Source organism: Prinia subflava, chromosome 15 (genome assembly GCF_021018805.1).
Source record: "Prinia subflava isolate CZ2003 ecotype Zambia chromosome 15, Cam_Psub_1.2, whole genome shotgun sequence".
NCBI classification, from domain to species: Eukaryota; Metazoa; Chordata; class Aves; order Passeriformes; family Cisticolidae; genus Prinia; species Prinia subflava.
The window spans coordinates 11742277-11770035 of record NC_086261.1 but is presented as its reverse complement, the minus strand read 5'-3'; the positions used below and the strand labels follow the sequence as shown (position 1 = coordinate 11770035).

The following is a 27759-nucleotide window of genomic DNA, read 5'->3' as shown; positions in this document are numbered from 1 at the left end:
TTGTTGCTGGCCATGTTTTTATTTGTTTTTAGTTTTAAACAGGGGAGCCAATGATACATCCAGTATTTCAAAAAATCAGAAGGTAAAACAAATTTTCAAAAGACCGAGATGCTACATGCTATATTTAACCTAATTTTATTCATGCTTGCTTTTGAGGGGAGCTGGGAGTGGGACAGGAATCATTCAGTAAAAACATACAGTAAAAACAAAATGTCTCACCATATAGAACTTTAACCTACAGTAATGCTGTACCTTAATTATTTCCATGCACACAACTAACATTACAAAATCTTTAAAAAATGAACACAATTAAGACTTCTAGGAGCGTTTGATAATAAAGCAATTCCTAATTTCTTTTGTAGAGATCAAGCACCTCCAATTACAAATTCCTATACACAGTGAGTGCTTTACTTGAAATGAAAACTAAAAAATAAAAATAAAAATGTATTGGATAGCCTCAGAATAAGCCGATGTTAATATATATCCAGCTATGTAGGCAATAAAACCATAGTGCTAAACAAAAACTTTTATCTGAAAAGTAACTCAAAAATTGACTTTCTATAATTACAGAAATATACTTATTTGCTAAAATAAATAAAAGTGCTGCATATTAACACTTCACTATAAAGAATGCATACCAGAACATTTATAAATATTGAATGATTTTCAATAGGAATAGCTACTACAATAATGCTGGCTAAACTGAAGTGCATAATGAGAAGCACTATGGGTGGTTAATGTTTTGCCACATACTGCTGTTACCTTGAGGTAGATAACACATGCGTACCAAATTCTGCATTCGTTTCAGTTGCTGCTGGTATCATGTGTCTAAGAAATGTGTAGAGTATGAAAAACTCTAAAATACGCATGAATGAAAAAAATGTTTTGGGAAAAATAGATATTCTCATGCAATTATGTACAGTCTCACTGTGTAAATTTCAAGGCAAGGTTCTTTTTCTGCAAAACATGGACACTGTTTTACTGAGAGAATGTTTTTTTACTTGGTTTAGTGCATTTTTTTGTTACCTCCTGCATTTTGCATTATTTTGCTCTATTCTTTAATTTTGTGTGCAAACGACATGCCAGTTTAAAAACAAAACTTACTCATGTATAGAAAGTAATTCTGGATTGTAAAAACAATGGTAAACAGAAAACTAATGAAATCCATACCAAAATTACACCATCTGATTCAAGTAAAAAAATTACTTACACTAGTAATAAAAAAAGACAAACACATCTCATGAATATAAAAGAAATGTCTGCTGAGTGTTTTAGTTTAGATGTTTCAGAATGCTGCTGTAGGTTTTGTGGGGAATCTGGGGAGATGATTTCATAGCAGAAGGCGTTAGCGTGGCCTGGATGGACTTCAGAGGCGAACCAACAGGGCTGTGGAACTGAGGAATACCTATAGCCTCAAGCTGCTTGTTGAAGAGGAGTTCCCCACTGTTACTGAGAAAGCTCTCTTCTCTTTCCTTCTCCCCAAGCTTCCCCTCTTCTACTGGCTCAGGTTCTAGCATTTCAGCATCTTCTTTCTTACTAAAAAATTTGTCTAAATAACTGGTGTAAGTATTTTCTTTTTCGACTTGTTCATCTTTCCTTACTTCACAACAGAACTGGTCTATGAGGAAGCACCCCTCCCCACCACTGACAAACTGACTGTCCCAAGAAGTTTGGTACAGAGCTTCCAACTGGGCCAAGTTAGCCATTCCTTTCTCCTGCTTCTCTCTGCTTACCGACTTCGATATTATTCCTTTCAACTCTATCTGAGACACTGAACTATTCAAGTCATTTAATTTATCAACATCAGTAGACTCATGTTGTAAACTAAGCTGGATGGTTTCTGCTATAAAAGAATCAAAGTCAAACCCCTGATTCTTCTCCCTTTCTTTTTCAACAAGTTGCTGTGATGCTTCCTCAAGCGCTATCTGAGCTTTCACCAAGCCATTCTTTTCACATTTAGACTTGCCTTTCTTGTCAGACTTTTCTTTGCTTTGTTCCTTCCAGTTTGAAAGATCTATAATAAGCTTGGGCTCATAGTAATGGTTAACTTCACTGTCTCGCCAAACTAAATTATCTAGGTATGAAGATGACCTCATTTTGTAATTACAAGTGTGACTACACTCCAGATCACAGTACTTGTTTTCGTGGTGATCTGAGTACTGCCAGCAAGGCTCAGTAGAGAAGTGGGTGTCAAAGGCAGGATCCTCCAGGTACTTTTCACGATCTCCATCCAAATATTTGCGAGGATCCACTTGCACTTCTTCTTCATCAGTAACATCAGAAAGAGCCCTTGGATCACGCTGAACTTCATCAGCTTCATAGTTATTATGAATAGGCCAGTCATGGTCGGAAAACTGACTTTCATGGTATCTGTAAAACAATTTCCTAAGTGTTAGCAGCTGAAAACAGTCTGCTAGCTCCCAAGAGAGAAACAGTTCAGTTTAGAAATATCCCTTACAAAATAATGACAATTCAACACAAAGCTTTTCCTTAACCCAACTGGGTACCTCTTCCAGGCTTTTAATTTAATCTAGCATAAAGAAACAGAATTATGTACAATAGCTCATTCTATTTACAGAACTTTCTAAAGTGTGTTTAATCGACTTAAGATCACTACTGTGAAATCTCTTTACTATAATATGCACTAAGCATTAGACAAGATAATCACAGTTAAAACTCTCCTTAAAAAACGTTTATTTTTAGAGAAGTATTTTGGGGAAGAAAAAAAAATAATGGAAACATTGAGTCCTGAGTGTAACTCAGGAATCCATCAGCATATCCAAGTCACATCTAATGGATTATAAAGCCAATGATAATGCTGTAAGGGAAAATTTTATTCTCAGGTCAACTCAAGAAGAAGAAACAAACAGAAAAGGAAACATTGCCCATGGAGCAATGCCACTTCAAGCACAAAACCATCCAGTTATGTTACCACAGAAAGTGATAAATTTACCTTTCCCAATTATAAATATGGCTGTGACTTTCATCCATTAGCAGAATATCATCAACCTCATCTTCAATGTGAAAAGGATGACTTGAAATAGGCTCATCCGTTGGAAAGGAATAAATGCTCATATAAGGATGGGACAAAGCTTCTTCTGCTGTCAATCGATCCATGGGACTAAATGTCAAAATTTGCTCCAGAAAGTCCAGCGCTGTAGAATATAAACTACCATTAAGTGGGAAATTTCCAACATTTAGAACTTAACATTAAGGTGCAGTGCTTTGCTCTAGAGCCCTCTAGTTGTTCCAAAGTAGCTGCCTGTGAAGTACCAGCTACTGACAGTACAGTGCCAAATAGCCATCAGAAAGAGAGACAAGTCAAATCTAAGATCAACCATAATTTAACTTAAAGCACAAAAAAAATAGCAAGAGACAGAAAACTTCAAGCTGAATCAGTACCCACCAATGGCTAACAGGAAACAATGCTGTTACTTTGGCTGTTACTTTGGCTGGGGGACTCTTCTAAAATTTGAAAGGAAGTCCTCCTATTCTGACTCCATTCCAATGTTCCCTTGTATTTAAAAGGCCAGTGTCTCAAAACAGAGCAATTCCAGTGCAAATGGGTCCAGCAGAGATTCACAATTGTGCTCTAAAGATAACCAAGCAGCCATCATGGAAGTAATTTTTTTTTTACTACAGCAGAAGACAACCTTTCTTCAGAGAACACAGATTCTTCTGACTGAAACTCGCTTTTAACAATCACACACCTGCATCTCAAAGCTGCACACTACCTGATGATTTTGCCACAGCAAAACATTGAATCAAGGGGTTTTTTTTCATTACTTACCTTCAGGACTGATGCCTGGAAGCAACTGAGTTAAAGGTTTGTGTGGCTCAGTCATATCGTTTCTAATGTAAACTGGAATTACATTGAGAAGCTCCTGACGGTCCTCCTCATGTACAACAGGAATTGATTCTAGAATCAACTGCATCTGTTCAAGTTCATGTGCACCTGAGCACCAAAAGAAAAGACATTTCAACTTTTAACATTTCTGATCCCTGCATACGAAAGGCATGTCAAATTTTTGTGCTCTGAGCAGCTATTTCCAGTAAAAGATTATAATCTCCTGCAACAGAGGAAAGACTGAAGTTCTGAATTCAAATGATAATAAACCTGAAGAGCTCTCAAGAAATGCCATGGCATATGAAGAATTACAGAGCTGCTGCTCACAGATAAAGAGACCTGACCTTAAGCTTTTGTAAGGGTGTTTTCACTGTGGATGACGTACTCTACAGCAATACCCTTTTTATTAAACACTATATACTGCAATCCTCCCCTTTCAACTGATCCACTTCATTAATCCAGTATTTGACCTCACTTGGAATTTTATGTTCCTTATTAATAAGAACAGTAGTAGTTTAGCTCAGAAAGACATTTTGCAGGCCACAACCATTTGTGTTAATATTCTACTCTGAAATCCTGCATTAACTGTCAAGTACAAGACAAAAATCACCTGTCAGTTACATGGAATGATATACTCTTTTTGAAAAAAAGTACTGTATTATGATTGAAATATGATTATTTATATATTTATATATTTTATATAAATTACATGTTTTATATAAATTATATATTATTTATATATTTTAAATATATGATTATTATAGTATTCTTTATGCACTACCTGAAGTTTCCCTGGGTAAGAACAATAAGGGCCTATACAGCAGGTCAATTTTGAATAATGAACAGCATCTATATTCTGGCAGTACTCCACTACCCAGAAATACAACTTGCCAACAGCTGGTTGTTCAGCTCCAAGAAGGCTGTAGGATCCTGGAGACTCAACTAGCAGATGAAATTATATAGGATTATTTGCATGCCAGTGTTTCCTTCCTTCACCAAACAGCTCTGGGCAATCACAAGCAATACTGATGTGACAATAACTATAAAAATAAATGGGGCCAGCAAGAGACTGTACCATCTCCAAACCTCCACACCCTCAGTCTGCACTGGACACCTTAGCACACACCTGCCAGGTGACCTGAAAAGCTGAGGCAAAGGCACTGCACAAAATCTGACAGAGTTCCCCAAATGATCAGTACTGCCTCATGTTAACTTCTCTACTGGACTGAAAGAGCTGTTTTGTTCTACTTCAGACTACAACAAATTACTTAATATGATCCATCAGATGTCATATTGCTTGTAATTTGCTGGAAAACAGATTTTAATGTGTAATTAGTACCATCCTCAAAATTAATTAGCTTTCTGTCCGCTGTCAGTGAAATAACCATTGCAAAATATTCATTTAGAACAAAGAAGTAGAGAAGTTGTTTGGAAAAGCTACTGAATTCCTCTGCCTCAACTTCCCTTCCCTCACTTGTTCCAAGTATTCTGCAATTTTAATCTGCATTCTTCCTTCCCATTCTCATCAGTTTTCTGAACAGCAGGATTCCTAAGGGATGGTTCAGAAGTGGACAGGAAGTTGCAATTAACCAAATCAATCCCTCTGAACAACTCAGAAGAAGAACTTTATTCAGAGTCCCAGGGCAGAATAACTATCATATCTCTAACCACCTTCCCCTTCCAAATGCATGATATCAAGAAATCCACTTTTCATTGGATTAGAAAACCATGGCAGTGCTAAATTTTCAGAGGGGCGCTTCTATATCCAAAATACTTTTCTAAGTATCTACTCAATGCAATTAAGGCAGATAAACAAGCCTACAAATTTAGGATTTTAATGACTAAGACCAAGTTTTTTAACAGAATTCTAACTCTTTGCACAGCTACTGGGCTAAAAAAAATGTGACAAATATCAATGCTACTCAAAGAAAAAAAGCCAAAATGCTGGCAGTTGTGATCAATCTATGCTGAATGATGAAATCTGCAGATCTTCTCCCATTACTTGCCAGCAGAAGTTCTTGATGCAATGGAAACCTAATGGATCTTGTATCAGCCAAGCATTTAACACTCTGGGGACATTACTCCAGTAGTTAGTAACTCAAAGAGTGAAAAACTCACTGCATGTTAAGAGAAGCCTTTCCACATATCAATCACTGATTTATAACAAACAATGCTTCCAAGTGACAATTCTCCATTAACTACTTAGGTCAGCAATGTAGAACAGGATGCCATCAAGAGTTTGGCTCCAAGAATTTGCTCCTGATCCTAACCAAAGCTCTAATACGGATGCACTCCATGAGACCAGAGCATTGCTTCCTCTCTTACCTGAAACAGCTGAAGCTTGCTCATTTCCTTGCTGTATTGCACTGAATTTTACACCTCTAAATCTATGCCCCTGGGGCTTCATAATTTACAATATAGAGAAGCAAGAAGCTATTAGGTTGACTACATTAAAAAAAATCTTTATGCATATGATACTCAGGGTATTCATAATCTTCAAATACTCCCTGGATACACCATTTCACACATATATCAGAACACCTCTTAGGTAACCAATAAATGTAGCTTAATAAAATTACAGACAGATTTACTATGTATGACTCCTACATTAAATTGTGATATTTATCTAAATACACACCAATACAAGTAACAAAATTGAAATGTCTTCTGCTTTACAGATACATTAATTTATAGCTCAGATGAGTGTATAATAATACAGCATATCCTGATAGTCTGACATTAGCCATGAGAACCAATCTTTCCTGAGGAACGTAATTAAGCAGTACCACTCCTTTTATAAATATACACACTGCTTTTATTCTACCCACCTGCAAAGAGGGTTTTCCCAGTCAGCATTTCAGCAAAGATGCAACCTGCAGCCCACATGTCAATGGCTTTAGTGTAGTTGTTAGGAGAAAGCAAAAGCCGGGGCGATCTGTACCATTTAGTAACCAATCCTTCAGAAAGATGGCCCTAATGAAGGTAATAAAAAAATTAATTAGCTTTTTAAGTCTTATTCTTTTTTAATTTCTTATTTTCTAATGCACTACTAACAAGGTTTTTTTAGTCTCAAAAGTCCCAGGGATTATATTGTGTGCGTTCTACTAAACCTTCTTTCTACCTTTACCAATATCTTTGTGAGTGACAAGAAGATATTGAAATATGAAAGATATTGAGATATTGAAGTATAGAAATATGACACTATTTATTAGCCAAATGAGGTACTGCAGCAAAACTTTCTCATTCCCAGATGCCAAATAAATGCAGAGATGATACTGAACTCTCATGAAACATCTAGACCAGGAGGACAGGATCTCTAAACCAATCCCCCAAAGTAGCCACATTTGCACTATGAACACACTACTTATAATCTTATCTAAGGCTTCTATAATTAAATATAACTAAATGTTGCTCTCAATCTCAGGTTCTGTCTTCATTGTTAAAAACCTTTGCTTTACTGAACCCATTTAGTAAAAAAACCAAAAAATTATTTTATGCTAGCAGCAGTCCTATCTGAGACAAACCATGCTAAGGAGGGCTCTGCAGCCTTTGCACCTGTGCAAAAGGGAAAAAGATGCTATTTTAAGGTGGCACAGTTGTCAAGGTATCACTGAGATATTCCCACTCTCTGCATACCTTGTGGGAATAATGAGGATCCATGATTCGTGCAAGACCAAAGTCACCAATCTTCAGCACCAAGTCTTCAGTATTAATGAAAAGATTAGCTGGTTTGAGATCTCTATGCAGAACATTTGCAGAGTGAATATACTTGAGCCCACGTAGCAGCTGGTACATGAAAAGCCTGGCATGATCTTCCAGTAAAGGGCCTTGCTCTAGCAAATTAGCCAGATCTGTCTCCATGTATTCCTGGACAATATAAACACAGTTCAATTCTGTCAGGGAGCCCACATCATCTGTTAACTGGCTTCCACTGGGACCAAGAATTTCAAATACTTTGACAATGTTATCGTGGTCAAGTCTTCTAATAATTTTGATCTCACGTAGAGCATGTTTAACACTCTGGGGATCTGTAAGGACGATTTTCTTGACAGCCACTCTTTTGTCACAGTCATTATCGACAGCAGAAAAAACTAAGCCGTTTCCACCACAGCCCAGTGGTTTTAAGTCCATATACCGAGAGCCCAGATCAAAACCATGAATGTTCATGAGACTTTCAAATTTTTCTGCCATTTTCGAATTCTTTACGTTTTTCCTCAAACTATAAGCTTCTGTAAACACACGGAGACACTTCCACTGGTATCTGAAGGAAAGGTCTTAGAGAAAGGGAGAAGAAACACTTGGCTTTGACTGCAAGATGGTTTCTTGACACTCTCATTTCATTATGAGCCAGCCAGGCCTGTTGTGTCCCCTTGAATTTAGAGCCCGTAAGCTCTAGAACTCAAACCGAGCATAAGATAGAAAGATTGCAGCATTCATAGTTCAAGAAAGGTGCAGCATTTCTGCAGACATTAAAGAAAATACTCACAAGAAACTCAAACGGAATGAAATGACATACTATGCACTCAGCTCTACTGTGCTAATCTGGTTAACATTTAACAAAAATGTGAATAAATATGCACATAATAGGCTTCTATTAACATCCTCCTCCTCACAGTGCAGATACATTCAGTGTTGGACTGGTCCTGAGCAGCGTCATTCTATGGTGCTGGTAAGCACTATTTTTTTCCTTCTTCCTCCTTTTTCTCTTCCTTGTTTACAGTCTAGTTAAATGGGAAACTGGCAGCTCTTGATTTACAAAAGATGCCTTCTGTTAATGATCAGGTGGCTCCAGCTCACCACAATCACAGTCAAAGCTACCATCCATTTTACTCCGTGGCAACCTGAAAAGCAGAGAAAAATACATCAGTACCCCAGCACATACAAAAGTCTTCCTCCTCCCCCAACTCACTGAGTTGTCCTAAATGTATAGCTTATTTACTGTCCAGTTACAAAAATAATACACCATCAAAAAAGCTAAACTAATTAGAAATTATATGTACTTTTCACACTTGTGGAGGAAAGCAATAATGACCAACCACCATTTCTAGAACATATACAGTGAACGTTTCTGATGTACTCTATTGAATTTATGGCACACAACAAAAAATCCTCCTGAGTCTTAATAAACAGACTAACAAAGCAAACTTGGTAATTCTCCAATAGAGCTGTTAAGATACAAGCCAGAAGCAACAGGACCCATAGCATCTGTCAGCAAATGTTGTAGCAATTCTTTTCACTAAACTTTTATTTGAATACAAAATCACTATTTCGCCGTAATAAGAAGGAACTAGGTACTGGCCACACGAAAAGGGTAATGCCTGTACACTCCCAGTATTTACTGAATATCCAGCACACATCCAATGCCACTTATAAAATTTTAATCTTTGTGATTTTGGATAAAATTTACCAACATTTCAAATAATAACTCTGCCTCTATAGACTCATTGTTACAGGAATCATAGGGGTAATTCCAACGTATCAGACAAATATTATTACTTTATCAATTCTTTCTACACTTATCCAACCTAGATTACAACGAAAAACTAGCAGCAAGTACATTTTACAGAGTAACTGGTATGTTCTACAACCATTTCCCCTAACATATGGGCTCTTTCAGACATCATTTATTTTTTAATGGTGTAATGAATTCACCTACTATTTATGAAAAACCAAACTGGCAATTTTCTCAGTAAGTTCCCGTCAGCAACAGCAGAATGCAGTCATAAAGACCACATGGTGCATTTTTGTACAACATCCTCACTTCTTTTAAAAGCTCAAAAATGCCACAAAGGGAAGAGTCAGAGGTGTACACTACACAGTGTGGTAAGCTTTGGGCAATTCCACTACAAGTCACTTGAGTGTTCTTCCCTAACATGTATAGGTCACATCAAACCACGAAGTGCCTCCTGTTCAATCTCAGATGAACACATTTCAGTTCTTCCCTCTGCTCTCTACCTAAAAGTAAAGGTCTCCACACTATCCCAACACTTCAGAATTGATGATATAAATGTTTTCCATTAAAACAGTGCTAGCCTTTCAGTGGGACAAGTGGGAGCAAGCAAAACAAATCTCACTCCTAACAGAACAGCAAGAGCAGCTGACAAGCTATTAACATATTTTAAATAATGGCCTCAATTCACTAAAGTAATCAGAATTGTAAAGAGAAAAACGAAAAAAAAAAAAAAAAGAAAGGCACTGGCAATGAGAAACAAGACTGTTTCCACACATTTAAATATTACCCTTCCTTTGGCTCAAGCCTGACTGCCATCAAGACCCAGCCCCAGTGCCCTGGCTCGCTCCCTGCTGCCACACACCACCTGCCCCCAGGTATGCGGAGAGAACACGACACACACAGGGAAGAAGGATACACATGCTATCCTCTGCTCAGTTTTTCTTTCTGAACAGAGATCACCAAATGCAGCACTTCTGTGAAAAGCACTGAGCTGCCCTCTACTGATGTGGCATCCCCTGCCACAAGGGTGATCTTCAGAGCTTTCTGTACTCAGCACACGGAACTTAAGATTCCTTTCTTTGTGCACTGGCAAGAGTCCCAATTTTAAACACTGTTTTACAACGATTATTACAGCCTCAGTACAAGGACAATGAGGTAACATTACTACATTTCCCCACACTATCTTGAATTTTTACCAATATGAAGACATTAGAGTGAGGACCCCCGTGAATTTATTTAAAGAACAGAAGTAAAATTTATCCTAAAGAGCATAGCATCAGCAACTATCCAACTCTGTTTGCAAATATAAAACCCAGATGTTAAAAATCAAGAGGCTAGACATTTTTAAACTTGAAAGTATTTTCCCACTCACATATACTACTTTCAGGTTCACTCATCTTGAGCTGCTGCCTGTACAGCAGTTCATATCACCCCATTCACCTTTCATTCCAACATCCCCCCCCCGCCCCATTTTTACAGAAATTAATTTTGGTACCAATACTTCAAATTTCACATTAACTTGAGGGCCAAGGCCTCTGTTCAATTACTCTGCATTAAGCTGTATTTTACATCCTTGGGACCATCCACAGCCACTTGTATTCTGCCTCATAATTAGGCTTATTGTTTCACACTGCTGATGTCTTCAACATGCAGCAATATTGAAACTGTTTGCACCGGCTGCGTGACACATCTGGAACCCCTCTTTTAGCTGGCTCCATTAAACAGCCCAGGAGCAGATTCAAAATGATGCCCATCAGCAGCAGAGATTAAGATCCACCATCTCTTTGCCATAACTCAGATCTTACCCCCCACTGCCATGAGTGAATGCAGCAACAATAGGACTGCTTCAAGGAGAAAGAGAACCGTGGCCCACTTGCTTTCTGAAGGAGCCCTAAAATTTTCACTCTGTATCTCTGAAATGATGCATTTTGAATCACCAGTTTACACTTATGCTTTCACAAGGTGTCCACTAATTACAGTGTTTTCAGAGAGCATGCAACAATCGCCACAATCAGACTGATTTAGCTAAGAAAACAAAAGCTGACAACATAAGCAACCAACCCAGCGCAGCCTTCATTTGGCCTGATCCTGCTCCAAACTTCCTGTGAATAAATTACTTAATCCCATGTTCTAGCCACTTGAAATGTATAATGCACTATTGTATAAAAAAGGGGAGTTTATCATCCCAATCTGTGCTGAATTGATGCAGGCACTGACATTTTCATCTAGGCTGTCACCTTGCCACAACTATCAGGTTTTTTTAACTGATATTTTTACTCATTCTTCACACAAAGTTTAAAGAGGGAAACACAAAGACACCTGTTTCTTAAGAGGTTTACAACTACGATTTTAAAATGGGTCAGCTCTTGGGAGAGGGTAACAGAAGGGACCCACAGAAGGGCTTTAAAATCATCGCTGGTGATGATCATCACACTTGACCGGCTCCAGGCATTGCACAAGCAGCCTCTTCAAACCATGCTCAGCTCCTGCACGTGGATTCACCAGTTTTCAGGAAACAGGATGTACACCGAAACAGTCAGGTATGAGATGTTTACTTTATCAGAAATACAAATAAGACTGAAAGATACCGGTTAATTTGATTATGCTGACCATATAATGATCAAATTATTACTCACAGGAGAAAGACTGAGAATGACTAATGATACATTATACAACCTGCTAAGTACTATCCCTTTGACTAAAAAAATACGGGGCACAGAAGAACTTTTTTTTAGATCAGCCACGTTGCAGTCAGTAGGCAGAGTGAGTCATCGTCCAACTCACAAAACTGCTGCTTTCTAAAGCCTCCTACTTGCTCCCCACACTGTTTAGGGAACTCGGTGCTGGCAGTAAGCAAATGTTACTATTAGTTTATAAATCTTCTGAAGGATCTGTAAAAACACGTAAGAACCCAGTGTACTTCTTTGTATCGAGTTTAAAAATGGTTTGGCTCTCCCTTTCGATAATAATAATGAAAAGTCCCCAGAAGAAGCCCACCATCAGCTAACCACAGCCTTCTGCACCTCTGCAGACCTGCTACCATCTGCTGTTCCACTGAACAGGTAACCAGCCGAGAGTGAATTCGAGATAACAACCACACAAGCAAGGACTGAGCTTAAGCAAAGGGCTGAAATCAAAGTTCCCATTTTAGCTTTAGAACACACATTTGCTGAACGCAACTGCCAAACCAAAATGCATCTCTATTTTAAGCCACCGCTCTCCAGAATTTGTAACTGGTTTATAAACACATAATGCTGTGACGACGTTATTTTTATATATACACACGCATATCTATATAAAAAGCTTGCTAGCAACAGCACTGGCCATACGACAACACGCCGACCGCGGTTTCTTTTTCCACAACACAATTAAGAGCCATTGTCAGGCTGATCTCAAACGGCGCTGAAATAGCAGAAAAATCCTACAGACGCCAAGCGAGAGCATCCTGCCTGCCTAGGCAAGGGTACCTCTTCCCCAGATCCCAGAACTCGGCCAGTCTCTCTTCAAGCCATTTCCGCCGGGTGCTTCAAGCCAATTATTAAGAGCATTAAGTCACTTTTCCCACAAAAGGTTCCCGGAGCCTGCGGGCGCCCGGCAGCAGGAGCCAGCGGTACCTGTGCCCTGTGTGCCGGCTGGCAGGACTGCGCCGAACGCAGCGGCAAAACTTCCGCAGGCGCTGGAGGCCGCCCCCCCGGCAAAGGACATCCTTCCTCCCGCCGCCCCCGGGCCGAGCAGCCTCGCCCGCCCGCGCCGCCGCTCCGGGCCGCGCTGCCGCCGTGCCGCGGGGGACAGCCCGGCTCCGAGCAGCCCGGCCATACCTTCAAACGCCCTTCAGGCCGCGCCCGCCGCCCCCGGCACGGGCGGCCCCGGGCCCGCCGCCGGCAGCGCCCCCCGCGCGGCCGCCCCCGCCCGCCCGGTCAGCGCCCGCCCGGCCCCGCGGCCGCCGCAGTGCGGAGGGGCCGCGCCGGGCCCGGGCGGAGGGAGCGGGGCCGAACGGAGCGGGCCGGGGGCGCCGCGGCCGCCGGCGGGCGGGATGGAGGGAACAAAGCGCCTTTGTGCGGCGGGGCCGGGCCCGCGCCCGCGGCGGCCGAGACCCCCGCGCCCCCCGCGCTCTGCACTCACGGGCCTTCCCAGGCTCATCGGGGGTGCGCTGCTCACACGGCCGAGCCCCGCGGCCCCGCCACCGGCCCTCTCCCGGCGCCCGCCCGCCTCGCCGCAGTTGCCGCTGCCGCAGCCGCCGCCATGTAACCCGGCGCGGCGGGCAGGGAGGGGCGGTGCGGCGCCGGCTCCGCCCGCCAGGGGCGGCCCCGGGCGGCCCCCGGGGACGGGGGCGGGACGGGGCGGGACGGGGCTGCAGCAGCGCCCCGGTGCCGGTACCGGGTACGGCTAGGGGTGCAGCCGTGCAGCCGGCCCTGTCCCCGGCGGGGCGACCCCGCGGCACCCCCTCGCTCACCTCCCCGCCTCGCCTGTCGGCCTGAGACACGGCGCTGCCGCTGTGCCCCGCTGGCCCGAGGGCTTCACGTTGAAGCACGGTTGAGTCAAACCCAGCACGGGAGGGCGGCAGGTGGAGCGGTGTGCGCCGAAGGGAGCGCGCCCGCGGCTCTGCCCGCCCCGGTGCCCTGCGGCAGCCGGAGCAGCGGCACCGGGGGCCCAGCGGGGCCCCGCCGAACGAGCGCTGTCCCGGGGCTGGCGGTGTGCGCGGCCACAGCAGCGACAGGCGGGGAAGGGCCCGGGTGCGCCCCGTTCAACCGGCCCGTCACTAAACGTCCCCCACGGCAGAGAAACAAAAACAGTTGGGAGGCAACAGGCGGGGCAGCGGGGCAGTTCCTGTTTCCGAAGGTGACACATCGGCTCAGATGTGCCGCAGTCCTAATGGCACGGCGCATCCGAGTCTTCTCCCCACCAGCATCTACAAATCTTTGCCATTGCTGTCACCTCCAGATACCACAAAGGTTTTATCTCTTCCTATAGCACCTCCCGTAACAGAGTCACTAAGAGTCTGCCTTTCCCCAAAAGTGCAACGAATACAGCAAAATAAAGAAAAATAATGAAAACTTTGCATTTTCCCCCTGAGAATTTTATATGGCAGTCTTTAGCAAGGAGAGGGAAGCACGAGGACACCGAGGACTCCAGGTATCAGAAGAGCCTTACGCTTCTGCTAACCCACTTTCGGTACAACTGTCAAGGCAGGGTGCAGTTTTCCTGCTGCAGTCTCATATGCCTTTTCACTGCAGGATGACACAAAAATGATAAAACAATTAATATTCAGTTTTCCTGGTTAAACAGAGGTTATTTATAGCTAGTACTAGGCCAGAAGTTATATGCAATAGGGCTCTGTTGCTCTGCTGCCATCTGGACAGAAGCATCCAATCGACCCTTGCACTTTTAGATCATGTAACTTTTTATTTAAAAAAAAAAGTCATACATCAACATCCAAGGATCTCCCTACTCAGCTTTTCCAAAGTTTTTAAAGTAACTTTTAAACTGTCTTCAATTATGCAGCAAACATCCTCTGTTTCAATTAGTCAGATGCACTGCTAGCTCTGCAACTGACCCCACCACCAGGAGAGGTGACCTGTGCCTTTGGTAGCACAGCGCTGTGCTAACAGCACACATACAGTAACCAAACTGACACTTTATATTGCAATGCTGGCTAATTGATAGGCAGATCACCGTGCTGCCAACAGCACAGAAAAGTCAGAAACAAAGCTGCAGTTCTTCTGCCCACCCAGCAAAACAGAGCTGGAAGATTACAGCACTGCTGCTCCAGAAGGCCTGTATTTAAATAAGCTCCATAAAGAAAAATCTGCAGGAGTGCATATTTGGGAGAGATGATGTTAGGACAGCAACCAGAGCCAAGCCACAAAGGAATTTTTGCTTGAAATAAAGGAAGAAATTTGGGGCTTAAAAAAAAGGCAGGAGCTGCAGTGGGAGCAGCAGTGGTTGTATGTCTAAATTCAGAGCTATTTAGTTAATTAAAGAACCCCTCCATCCATACAAAGTATTTTCATTATGAGAAACAAAAGAGCAAGCTGATCCTCAGATTCTAGAGTGCTGAAGTAAGAAAATTTTTATATTACATTCTTGAAACAGCACCTGGAGAGCCCATAATCTGTGTCCATTGGGATTGTTTGCCAATATCCTGAGTGTCAGGTGGAGAAGTTGCACATCCATAGAGTTTGCTCTGCAGCAGCCTAGACTGTTTGAAAAGTAGTTTAACAAACACAGAGGAGGTTTGCAGTAAGCAGCAAGCTTCCTCACTTGGGTAGCACACGCTCACTCATTAATCTCCCACAGTCCAGAATTGCCACCAGTTTCTGGGTTCTTAATTCATAACTCATGAACTTCATTCTTTTTTCTTCACCCTCCAAATTATTTTCTCCCATTCCAAGAGTGTACTATGTGGTAGGATTTAGTGAATGAGATCCTTCAATCTAGAGGAAAATCTGGCAACAAGGAAGAGCATGGTGCAAGAATGTTACTTGTCTTCAGCCTCACTATTTATAGAATTACAATTCACATGAGAGTTGCTCAGAATTGTGTTTCATATGGCAATTTATAACTATCTAATCCAGAAAATTTCTTATCTGTTTTCAGATTTTTAATATTCTATTGATTAGGCTATAAATTACCGCCAGAATTTTTTTCCATATTTCCTGCAAGAATGCAATTTCATAGCATGTAGATGATATGCTAGATGATACCGACCCACTCTAAAACACTGGCAGATATTAACTGTCAGTGAAAGGCAGAACAAGAAGAGAACTGGATTTCAAAGGTCATAAAGACCAACAATTAAAAAATAATTAGAACTGCAGCAATGATTCATTTATTATATCCAAGTTCAAAAAGATCAAACAGTAAATTCCAGTGTAATATTTCAGTCTTGTGTGTGAATTGTTACTTGTGGCATAAAAGGGAATGAGGTATTTTTTAAGTGTCCACACCCATTATGATTGGCAAGGGAAGAAAGATTTGGAAACGGTTTGGAAATGTTGCCCAAGGTAACTTGGCAGCTCCAGGCTTTTGTCTCAGTTTCACTGCTTTACTTACACGTCCTCCCAGGAGAAGGGAAATGTGTCTTAGGATACATTTTTAAGGACTGACTGTATTTCTTACCAAAGTCTAAGATGAATTTTGCATGTGAATAGAGATGAGTTTAAAGGAAAAAATCTGGATGGGGAGAGATTCAAGAAACACTCAATTTCTGCAGCCTCCTTGGCTTACTCACGCTTATCTGTGCTCTGAGCCCTGAAATACAATTTAATTTTCCTGGCATAGATCCCAAGAGTTTTTAATAGTTCAGGTCTCCTTTAACTGCTGCCTTTTTTGATCAGCCTAGTTCTCTGCAGGTGTTAAGCAAAACCTTTCCAAATCACTTGCTCTTCCAGCTTAGTTTCATAGTGCTGATGTTCAGCATAAACAGCCCAGACACATCTGAGTTTCACTGGCAAGCAATAGCTCAGGTAGCTTCATTTCCTGGGCACCTTCATTTCCTGGAAGTGTCAGACACTACCTTGTCATAATGGACACAGGGGTTTTTTATTTGTTATTTTTAACACAAACACATTTTTCTAACAAGCACTCACTCTCTGGATTAGCAGACTTTAAAAATTTCCCAATAAATGTTAAAATATAATTCCAATCAGCATTATTATCAGATAACCACAAGAAGCTGCCATCTAAGAAACTTTTAACAAATGTTTGTGTCAAGATCCCGTTTTAGTTAAAGTTCACTTGGTGGTAGGCAGAGCTGGCTGGGCACAGACAACCTCATTTGGGTTCACTTGGATGGACCTGACTTTGCTAGAGCAAGATTTGTACCATGTACATTCTAATCATCAAAGAAAACGATTATGAGGACTTGGAATAAAGGAAAAGATCATACCCCAAGATCTGCATTCCTGTGTGAAACAACAGACAGACTGGAAAAGAACAGACCATTAACAGAGACCAGTTCAAACCAGAAGCAGCAAAGTACAAAGGGCAAATGGAGGTGGAGGAAGAAAGTCATAGAAGATGTTCAACTTTGAGGCTAGAAATAAATGAGTTATGTGACATACTTTGGAACTTGTGTAGGACAAAAAGTCATTAAATACTTTAAACAGAACAAGTCGTTCTTCCCCCTTGGTAAATCATCAGTGATCTAGGACACTTTGGTACAGCAGGCTGCATGCAGGTCCCCTACTTAAAATCACACAGCTATATTAAGTCAGGCAATTCCATTGCCTACTTTTTCTATGTTTGCAACAACACTCAGCACAAGGGACAGAGCAGCTGCCTAAAGCAGGAGTTGGCAAAGCCATGTCAATAAGGAGAGAAGAGGAAAGCACAGAAAACTTGCCTTGTAGCTGGGTCATCACTGGAAGCATTAGCCCTCTGTGTGTAAGGCTGGAGCTCTCCCAGATTCTCAGCCTTTTATCATTTCCTCATTAGCTTATCTTGCACAGAGATAGCTTGCACAGAATAGCAAATGTTGAAAAATTTACTGAGGTAGGTAATCAAAGCCATATGTGTTAATTTAATTTTTTAAAGGATGTCTTGTGCCAACATTTTCACACTTGGGTGCTCCAAGTGACCAAGCTCCTTCTCCCAAGCTCCAACCTCCCAGCATGGGACATTTGGAGGTGAGCTGGAGTCAGACTGAAGATCTAGTCAGTGGGTGAATCTACAGCTGAGAAATATTCTGCAGGAGGACAAGGCAAAGTGTGGGATGAAGTGGGAACAAGAAGCACCAAATGTTTTTGTCCCAGCTCTTCAGGTGCAAGAAAATCCACTGTGCAATCGTTCTTCCCCATTCAGACCTTCAACAAGGCTCCATTCTCATCCTCACCTCCAAAACCTCAAGTGAAGTGGTTAGGAGAACACATCTGCCAGCTGAAGTGGCACCAGAGCACAACTGTCTGAGGCCTCTGTGCTGGTTATTGCATTAGCTGAAGTGCTGCTAAAGTTGAAAGGCAGCAGATATAATTTAAATATCTGTAATACCTTGAGTATGCCAAGGTGGAGAAATGCCCTGGAAGCAGGACTGGCTGCTCTCAGCAAAAAATACATTTGATTTTGGATCCCTGCTGGAAAATGTCAGCTGTTAGGCAAGTTATGAAGACCTGATGATGGATTTATACAGAACAATTCTGTGTTTTTGTAGAACTATTGCATTTAATTGCAGAAATATACATATTTCTATGCAGAACTGTTCTTGTTCATTCTTATAGCACTGTAAACCTTCCTACATGTAGCATTTTGATTCCTATTGCATTACAGGCATAATCCTCTGGTGTGATTGTAAACACAGCTGGTGCTGCAGAGTTTGTCATTTACAGAGAAGAAAAAATTGGAACTAACATTCACTAACATTTTCATCCACACCAGAATCCTCTTGAAATACATTTACAGGGGGCAAAGCTCAATACAAATACATGGATATTGTGAAAAGAGGATGAAACAAACTGCCTTGGGAAGCACTTTAAGAAACCGTGTCTTTGTGACTGCTCAGGCAAAAGCCATCCTCGAATTCCATTTGCTCCACACGCAGTGGTCCCGAGCGTGTCCCAGCTCATGGATGCAGCTGTTTGGATGGCTAAAGATAAAGGGCCCTGCGGTGCCAGCAGGGTCAGGGCAGGCCTGCAGGAGGCTGATAGCACTTCTGCTGCTCAGGGTGTGTTTTGGCTGGGGCCAACACCCTTTTTCAGGATTCCCAAAATAGCACTTATCAAAAGCAGCAGGTTGACTGGAAGCACGCTGCTTCACGTAATGACTGCAGCTGTCCCTGCCAGACTCCTGCCCCAGACAATCTCCTGAAGATAAAGAGATTGACAATCTAAGAAATATCAGAAAGTAGGGGCTTTTTATTGAACATCTACCATCAAATTATATGGCGAATACTCAGCATTGCAGAAGCTACCTTGAGTCACTCTTGTTGTGTTGTCAGACAGCAAAACCCAAAGTTTTCATTTCACTAACAAATGTATTTTGGAAATACCTCCACTCCCTTAGTAGTCTGTAACTTTTTCTCAGCACATCTTGCACCATCTATTTCTAAAGATTTCTACTAAAAACCATATGGGACTATTCAATTCCCTATATTCCTCCACACCATTTATGTCTTTGTCTTCATTAAGATTTTCAAGGTTGTTTCAGGTTTTCTCAGCAGTTTTGAGACACTTGCTGTGAGGGATTACATTTCCAAAGTATTTGTTTTCTCATGAAATCTGGGTTTTGCTTATGTGCCAGAATCAGCAGACGTGTTATAAATAGCTTTGGATAGATGACAGGAAATGATGCAAGATCTCAGGCCACTCTACAGAAGACAACTGTTTGAAGTGCTGAGAAAAGAGGGACTTGCACCATTGGCTACTGCACAGGGGGAAAAAATTAATGCACAGAAGCATCATTTATTACAAAGGGTATTTGGCTTATGAAACACAAGACCTCTTATTACAACTCAAGCAAAAAGTATTTGCTTGCAATTACATTACAGTGAGAAAAAAGAAAATTAATTTTTCCTTTGAAGGGGAAAAAGTGACCAGAATTGTCTAAACTCGCTTTGTCTTTTACTCTTGGGGAAAAAAAGACACTCCCCTTACATGCTACAAATGCCAACACACACATTGGAAATTCTCCAGGCTCTAACTGGTGCCAAACACTGGGATCATCTTCCTACCCTGGCATTTCCCATTAACTTCAGCAAAGTCTCTTCCAACCCAAAGTACTTTAAATGGGCTCCAATAACAGATGCCTAGAGGTTAAGCTGTGTCTATTCATCTCATCTGAAGAACTCCCTGTTACTCTTTGCAGTAGTAATACAGAATGGAACATCAGCTCCCGGTCTCATCTTGTTCCTATCCGCTCCCATGAAGATAAAGCACAATAATTTAACCCCCAGTAAATGCTTTATTTGAAAAAGGAGCAAACTTTCAGCATTCTTAAGTTTATGACAAAACTTTGAACAGATGTAACCTTAACACAATGACTCTGACCTTCACCTCCAGTTCAAGCTGGCTCCTTTTCCTAACAGAGGAAGAACCTCTCAGCCCGTCCTTGCCACGCTGTGGCACCGTGGATGACTGGACAAGGTGCTACACATGCTCTCACTAAATGAGTGAGAAATACATGGTGTACCTCCCCAGCAGGTTGTTTTTGCAGTCAGTCAGTCCTGAGAGGGATGCATTTAGGCCCTCTACATTCCCACATTACAGCAGTGTGTGCCTCCCTCCTGCCCTGGGCCCTGGAAGAGCGTCAGCATCAGGCACACCCTCACCTCCTACCATCACAGCCCCCCAGGAACAGCATCAGCAGCCTTGCCTGGCACTTCTGCTGAGGTTTTACTTCAAGAGACAATGGCATATTTGATCCCTCTCATGACTGGAGCTCTGAGGCATCCCACATTAAGGAGTGGATGGTTTCTATGCAGGATTTTCGAGTTATCTGTTCTTCTGATAGACAGAAGAGCCTAGAAGCACTTCTACCTAGGAAAGGAATAAATAATACATGACAGGTTTTTTGTACTGGATAACTCATTTTACCCATGATCTACACTTCTGTAAGTCTGAAGAACAATTTCTTTTTTCTTTCTTTTTTTTTTTTTCTAGTAAATACGAAAAATTTGAGTGAATCTTTGTTATTTTGGAAATGTAAGATTTATTACCCCTCTTAGAGGTACAACAGTGCTGAAACTGGGTCATCCCAAACTTTTTCAGTCAAGAGCTAGACAGATGAAATACATCTGTCCTTGTACACACTGCAGGACAGCAAAACAAATCCACTTGTTATTGGATACTAACACATACAGTGTGTGCAGGAGAGGAGAGCAGGAAAGAAGGTGGGCAAGGCTTAGTTAAATCTGCAAAGTTAAATCAGCCTTTGCAAAACTCAATGAGAGCTCCAGTGCAGATGATGCAACTGACCTTAGTGACCTTAATTCTCTCAGAAATACCTCCACTGGACACCCCCGTGCTGAGGAAGCACTGAGAAGCAGTCCTCAACCCAGAAAGTTGTCTCATAGAGGTAAACTTTTCATTGAAGTGTTCTACCTAGAGGTTCTTCCATTATATAAATAGCAAGATTTACCCTGCAAGTGAGCTGAAATTAAGAAAGGTAAATATATTAAATATATTTAAACTGTTTTCAACTGCAAATTTCAACAGTCAAAAACTGTTAAATGAAAACTTAAGAGATACCCCATGCCCCTGAAGTTATATTTTTTGAAAAGAAAAATATATTCCTCTCTCATTCTGTGTGTTTTATGAAACACCAGAGAACTATTTAAGCCTCAATTAAAATAAAACCAATTCCTGATAAACCTATTTTAGTAAACACAAAAAGTTGCAAACCATTATCTTATATTTCTTATTGTTTAATCAGGACACTCCCAAAACAAAAGCAATCAAGATGACTCAAAGAAGATGAGTTCCAACCTTTGGACCAGCTCTGACTGCAATACTTACCTCTCATGATTGCTGCAATTCAGCAGACTCCAACATGATAATAATGCTCACGTGTGCTCCACGACCTGCTCCAGCCCTGCCCTGGGTGACAGCGAGAGCTGCTGCGTGGCTCCTGTGTGTCCCCAGCTCACAGCTCACACCCCAGCTGACAGACCTGCCTGTGCCCCTGCATCCACCATCACAGAGGTTTGGGACACAAACCTTTCACCCGTGTTCAGCAGTGGGAGTGACGAGGCCAGGCTGCACTGTGGCAGTTCTTACTTGGCCACCCAAAGCAATCAAGAACCAGCTCAGCCACCAGACAAAATTGAGCAAACTCTTGCTGTGTCTTGAAATAGTGGACCAGAGGAGTAAGACTGCAGCTGACAAACCTCTCCCCTTTTTCTTGCGGTTAACTTTTCCAGGACAGCCTGTCTATCCTTCATTTCTGTGTTGGAAAAGGTATATCCCAGAAATGAAGGATAGACAGAAAACTCAGCCCTTGCCTTCAGAGTTCAATCATACTGCCAGGGCTGGACTAGGAATCTTATTTACCACTGCCCAAGCCATCCTGCTCCAAGGGCAGCTCCAAACAGACTTAACTCTCCCAAGTCTGTCTGTCAGGTGCTTTACCAAGACTTCACAAAACAGCACAATATTCTTCAAAACCAAGGTGGTGATTTTCCCCTCAACCCAACAAAGGCTTTGAGATGTCAGCTGTTTATCTTCTCCTGACAGACTACCCAAGCTGGCATTTCCACAGCTGCATGGACTATCCAGATACTTCCTCGAAGTACAGAGTAAAGTCAGATTGTTATGGTTTGTGATAATATCCCTGTTTCAATAATTAAAGCAACTCTTTTTCTTGTAGTAGAATTACTTCAAGCATGACATGTACAGTTTGTGATCAAAGTACTGCCCTGTACCCTGCGTTTATCATCCCAGGTCCAAAGACGTTTATTAGTAAACAATAGCAGTGTAATCATTGCCAGGCAGCAGGGAGTCAGAGGCAGGGCTTGAGCAGGCTGCTGGCAACTAAGAAACATCAACAAAGAACCTGCGGGGACTGCTGAAATCAAGGGAAGCAGCAGGGCAGTAATGGAAACCTTTGAACCTTTTCACACAGAGGAACAAGAAGATTTGTCTTTCTGATTGCTGAAATGTTTCAGTTAGCAGGAGAACATGGGAATATGGGCCTTCCTGACTGCAGTAAATGTCTCTGACCTTGGAAGGGAGCTCCATGAGGCATGGCAATCACAGTAATCAGAACAAGCTCTATCTGCTCTGATACAGCTTTACTGCAGCAGTACATATTCCCTTTTCCCCTCACAAGTGCTCAGTGCTCTCCTTCGTTCATTGCATAAGACAGTGCTCACCTGATTACCAGGAACAGGATACTGACAATCACCAAAATCAGTGTACTGACCTCTGTGCTGTTCATCACATACGGCCCCAGTCTGAGGACAGAACCACCTGAGTTTAAGGGCTCTGCAAATAACCATTATTAATTTCTACAATCTGAAAGAATGTCAGAATATTATAATTCCCACTGTTCTGAACTGAGCCACAAAAGAACAAGGTCAATGCAGCCTTTAGTAGCAGGTTTAAGATTACTGGAACAAAAATTTGCAAGAGTTTTGTACTTTATTCCATGGTCCAACTTTTCAACTCACTTTTCAAGGTCCTTGGTCCTGGCACCAAGTACAGATCCTCACAGCTCTGAATTCTGAGTTTACAAGTTATTCTAGGCTTTGTCCAGGCAGTTCTTTGTCCATGCCCAGCACCAGAAGCCCCTGAGTAGCTAAGCTTGTACACCCCAGGGTTGCACATCTTCTGTGCCAGTCTCTCCACTCCCTCTCAGAGCCCATCTAGCTTCTCCAAGTCTCTTCCCATTTCCTGGTTTCTATTTGCTTTTCTCCTGTCCAATTAAAATCTCATTTTTACAAGCTTTCTCTCCCACCCTATTTCTGAGAAGTTCCCCACCTATTTGGTCCTTGTTTCTTGCACATGAGTCAGGTAGCTGCTGGAGCCAACAGAAGCCACTAAAAGCAATACATGGGAGGAACAGTCCACTTCAATTAAGGTGCCCAATCCTAACATTGCCTGTAGAAGCCTGTGGATGCAGTCACAGGAAAATTTCTGTTCAGGAGTTGTGTGGGCTGGAGCACACCCAGGAGTCACAGCATGGGAATTAATCTGCTAGAAGATCTCTCAGTCTGCAAAACCTGAGGTCTCCAGTTCGTGAACACCAAGAAAGATAAAACATGCATTTTTGATTCTGGATTTCAAGAGTGCCCTCCTCTTCTGAAGCAGGCAAGGGTCTTTTAAAAGCATTTTTTGTTGTTGTTTGCTTGTTTTTAAGTAGGCCAAAGTCAGTGGTCTCCTCTGCCCCAGTTCTTGTAAAACAAGCAAATCAGTCCAGCAAAGTTCAGATTTGGAAATCTACCTGGCACAAAAAATGTTTCCATCTGAAGAATCAGCCACCAGCAAAGCCATGGTCTATGAGAAGAACCTTGCCCGAGGCCCCAGGAGGCTGCACTGTGCTGTGGCCCCGCTGCTGTGCCGGGTGTGGGCACAACCACGCAGTGTCCCACAGCAGCAGGGCACAGAGCCCTGACACGGCTGCCTCACCTCTCCAGGCTGCCTTCTGCTCGTATTCCCAGGCAGAAAAGGCTCTAGCTGTCAAGGAAGGTGGTGGTGAAAGAGTCTTGCTGCACAGGAAGGCATTAAGGAGGAGAAGAAGCGGCCCAGAGAGTTTCTGGGGAAGAGATGTCAGTGAGTTCCCCATGGGTGGGTGCTGGGGGAGCACAGGTTGCCAGGGAGGGAGGGGCACCTGCTGCTGTGATGCACAGGGCCCTATTCAAGCTTCTCTTCCCCTTCAAAAACCTATTTTGGGAAAAGACCCTCAGCAGTGCAAAGCAGGAGGCTGTAAGGAAGTATCCCAGTCTCCAGGACAAAGATTTTCCCTATTCTTTTGCTCCAGTGCAGGGCCACACAGCCTCTCTTACACCCAAAGCCTGCTGCTTGCCTGGTGTCCTGGGGCAGACCCACAGTGCTCACTGCTGCTGCAGGGCTGTGGGACAGCCCGTACCACAGGGGGTACAGAGTAACAGGGACAGACCCAACCATTAGGGGAATGCAACGCTGAAGGAGATGAGGAGCTAAGTGTTTAAATAATCTCCATCATCAGCATCTCTGTAATCTCAGGTTTTGGCCGCTTGGAGAGATGGACAGAAAGTATATGTGACTGTATGCAGGCGATGAGGAGAATGTCAACATTAGCCCAGCCTTCTGATAGTTACAGAGGCTGTAATTTCATTTTCTTGCCATTGTATCCTATGTGAAAACATTCCAAGTCGTGCCGCACCCCCCAAATCCTATTAAGAGAACCTAGACCTCGTAAAGCTATTTTCCATTGTGTGGAATTCAGGTGTTTGACAGTTTTCCATTAACTCCCGACTGAGCAGAGGCAACCAGGTCACTGAACACCGGGAGAGCAGGGCTCCTTGCCCAGGTCCTGGCTTGCCACTTCTGGGAGCCCCTCTCTCCAGCCTGAGCAGAGTCTGTCCCAGCCCCTGTCACTCAGCAGCAGGCAGGGGTGAGCAGGAGACCTGGAGGAGATGCAGCTCATGCCAGCCCTCCTGCTGCAGGGGTTAAGCTGCAGCACATCGCTGTCACTGCGGGACACCCACTGCTGGAGGAGGGACCGGCTCACCTGCAGCAGCAGCAGCACTGCCCGGAGCCCTCCAGCATCACCCTGGCTGCCGTGGCAGGCAGAATCCAGGAAATACTTCCCCAAACCCACCCTTGTGTTCTCTAAAACAAGCTTTTGTTTATGCTGCTGGTGAAATATACCTGAGAATCTATCTGAAATACACAGAAAATACCCGGAGTCCCCAGTCTACCTTCAGTTGTATTTTTCTTGAAGCTCCGAGGCTCCTCTCCCTCTGCAGAGCAAACACAGCATTTGCAGGAATAAAGCTGCACTTATGTAAGTTTCTGAGAATGCCAAGTTGAAAGTCTGACAGAAGAAAAACTTCTGGTAAAAACCTATTTTTTCCCTTTTCAAGAGATCTAATCTATCTTCTGCGCATTCCTGACCTTCAGAAAACATTTTCATCTCACACGTTAAGTATAACAATCCTCTTAACAGGGAACATTTTGTTAGAGCTTTAAATTGGGTTACGTAAATTATTTGTAGTTCTGACAGCAGGTTTCTCTTCCGTCCACGAGGACAGTTATGAGCTTGCTACAAGGCTCATTTGCAATCACTGCAGATAATCATCTGAAGGGACTGTTTGAAGGGAGATTTTATCTGGGGCACATGCTACAAGTTTGTCAAGGCTTTTTATAAAAGCAGCATTTTTGCCAAATAATTTGCAGTACAGTAACATGATTGAGAATTAAGACATCCCTGATGGGGATGGTAAACTGGGTGAACAAAAGCTTTTCTAACTTTAACAAACTTTCGGAAATACAGAACACAAAGTTTAAAAAACCCAACAAGGTGTAAAACCATGGACTGAGACATGCTCAGTACCATCTGTATGTATATGGGTGGTACAGGGATATAGTAAAACCATGTCTCAATGCATGGTTTTACTTTTGTTGACTGCAGTAGAAATTGCAAACAGTCAGGATGGGGCTCTTTGTTCACACTAAGTACTTGTTCAGAAAAAAAAAACCACAGTAGAAAAAGTATTCAGAAGTTACAGCACTACTTTTAGCATTGTATCAGAGCAGCTGTGACTTAGAAATACAGTTTGCAGTACTCTCTTTTCATTTTTTCTTCTCCCCAGCCCCTTGACAGGTTTTGAATGGGAAGAGTTCTCTGGCAGCAGAGCCTTCTTGCCTCCCTTTCTCTTGTCACTGGTAAGGCTGATTGGGGAAAAAAAAAAGTTTCTACTGACTTCATCATGGGTGGGAAAAGAAAGGAATAATTTATAAATTTGGATTGATATTTAGGTTTCCTATTATATTTATGAGCTCTTAACACACCCCTTCACAATACAGCAATAAAACAATACTTTATTAAAATTGAAAGTATTTTGTTTGGCTTTAAGAACAACGATTTACTAAAACAAAAATTTAAAATGAAAACATTCAAATGAAAATATGGAAATTTACTTTTTAAGTCTTTGTAAGAGCATTTCAGAATTTTTCTCCCTGAGCAACAAGAGGAAAAAGTTTCATCCCATGCTAAATACAAGCCTATCTAGTAAACCTGATTTCTACAATCCTGCTGGCATTACATTCTCCACAACAGTCGTGCAGAAACCAATCAACCCGTCTGCAACATTAGAGTACTCCAAGGAGTGACATTTTCAAGGAGGAGAAAACCTGTGGGTCTGCAAACCTCACACACACGTGCACAAACAGAGGAACCATGCAAAACAATAGAGGACCTTTACCCACAAAACTTAACATCTACTAACATTTCCAAATCTGCCCAGGAATGCTTTACCTTGCTATTTCCAATTGCATTGAGCTAACTAGTTGTGTTTTATCTTTCCCTCCCCTTCTTTATTCAATGCCAAACATTTATTTTCAGAGTTGTCTCATGGTTTTATTAGCAGTCTTTCTTAAAATACTTTATCTACAGAGAATGCAATGCATTAGGGCTTCTAGGGACAACGTTAGTGCTTCTAGGGACAATGTTAACTATTTCTATGAATTATCTAGAGACACTAGCTGATTAATATGAAATTATTTTATTTCTATAAAAGACAATATATTGTTATTTTGGCACTTCTTGAAGAGAAAGAGAAAGAGATGTTTCTAAGAGTTAGAAAGATTCATCATTACACTTCTTTCTCTCTAAACAAACAGATCTCATGGGAGAATACACACAGACATTTAACTTACCATTACTGCAGCTATCTTTGGAATTCCTCAGTATCATTAATATTTAAGCAGAAAGAACAGAACAAGCAATTATCCTAATGACACCACACCAGAACTAACAAAGTAATTTTTAAAAAGTCATCCAGAAGAAGTGAGAAGGTCAACCAGAAAACACGAGTCAGGAATAGCTG

General features: G+C 42.2%; 1 protein-coding gene across 5 annotated transcripts; it reads right to left on the bottom strand.

Moving 5' to 3' along the window:
• MAPK6 (mitogen-activated protein kinase 6) lies at positions 1–27759 on the bottom strand. 5 transcript variants are annotated; one of them, XM_063413093.1, is made up of 6 exons: positions 27590–27759; positions 7484–8688; positions 6676–6820; positions 3791–3955; positions 2954–3155; positions 1–2370 (listed from the first exon to the last, which is right to left on the bottom strand). In XM_063413093.1, the coding sequence occupies exons 2-6, from the start codon at positions 8036–8038 to the stop codon at positions 1272–1274; spliced, it is 2166 nt and encodes a 721-aa protein (XP_063269163.1). In that variant the 5' UTR covers positions 8039–8688; positions 27590–27759; the 3' UTR covers positions 1–1271. The 5 variants fall into 5 exon arrangements, with proteins under 5 accessions (XP_063269163.1, XP_063269164.1, XP_063269162.1 ...); XM_063413094.1 differs by lacking the exon at positions 27590–27759 and adding an exon at positions 13753–14089; XM_063413092.1 differs by lacking the exon at positions 27590–27759 and adding an exon at positions 13422–13579.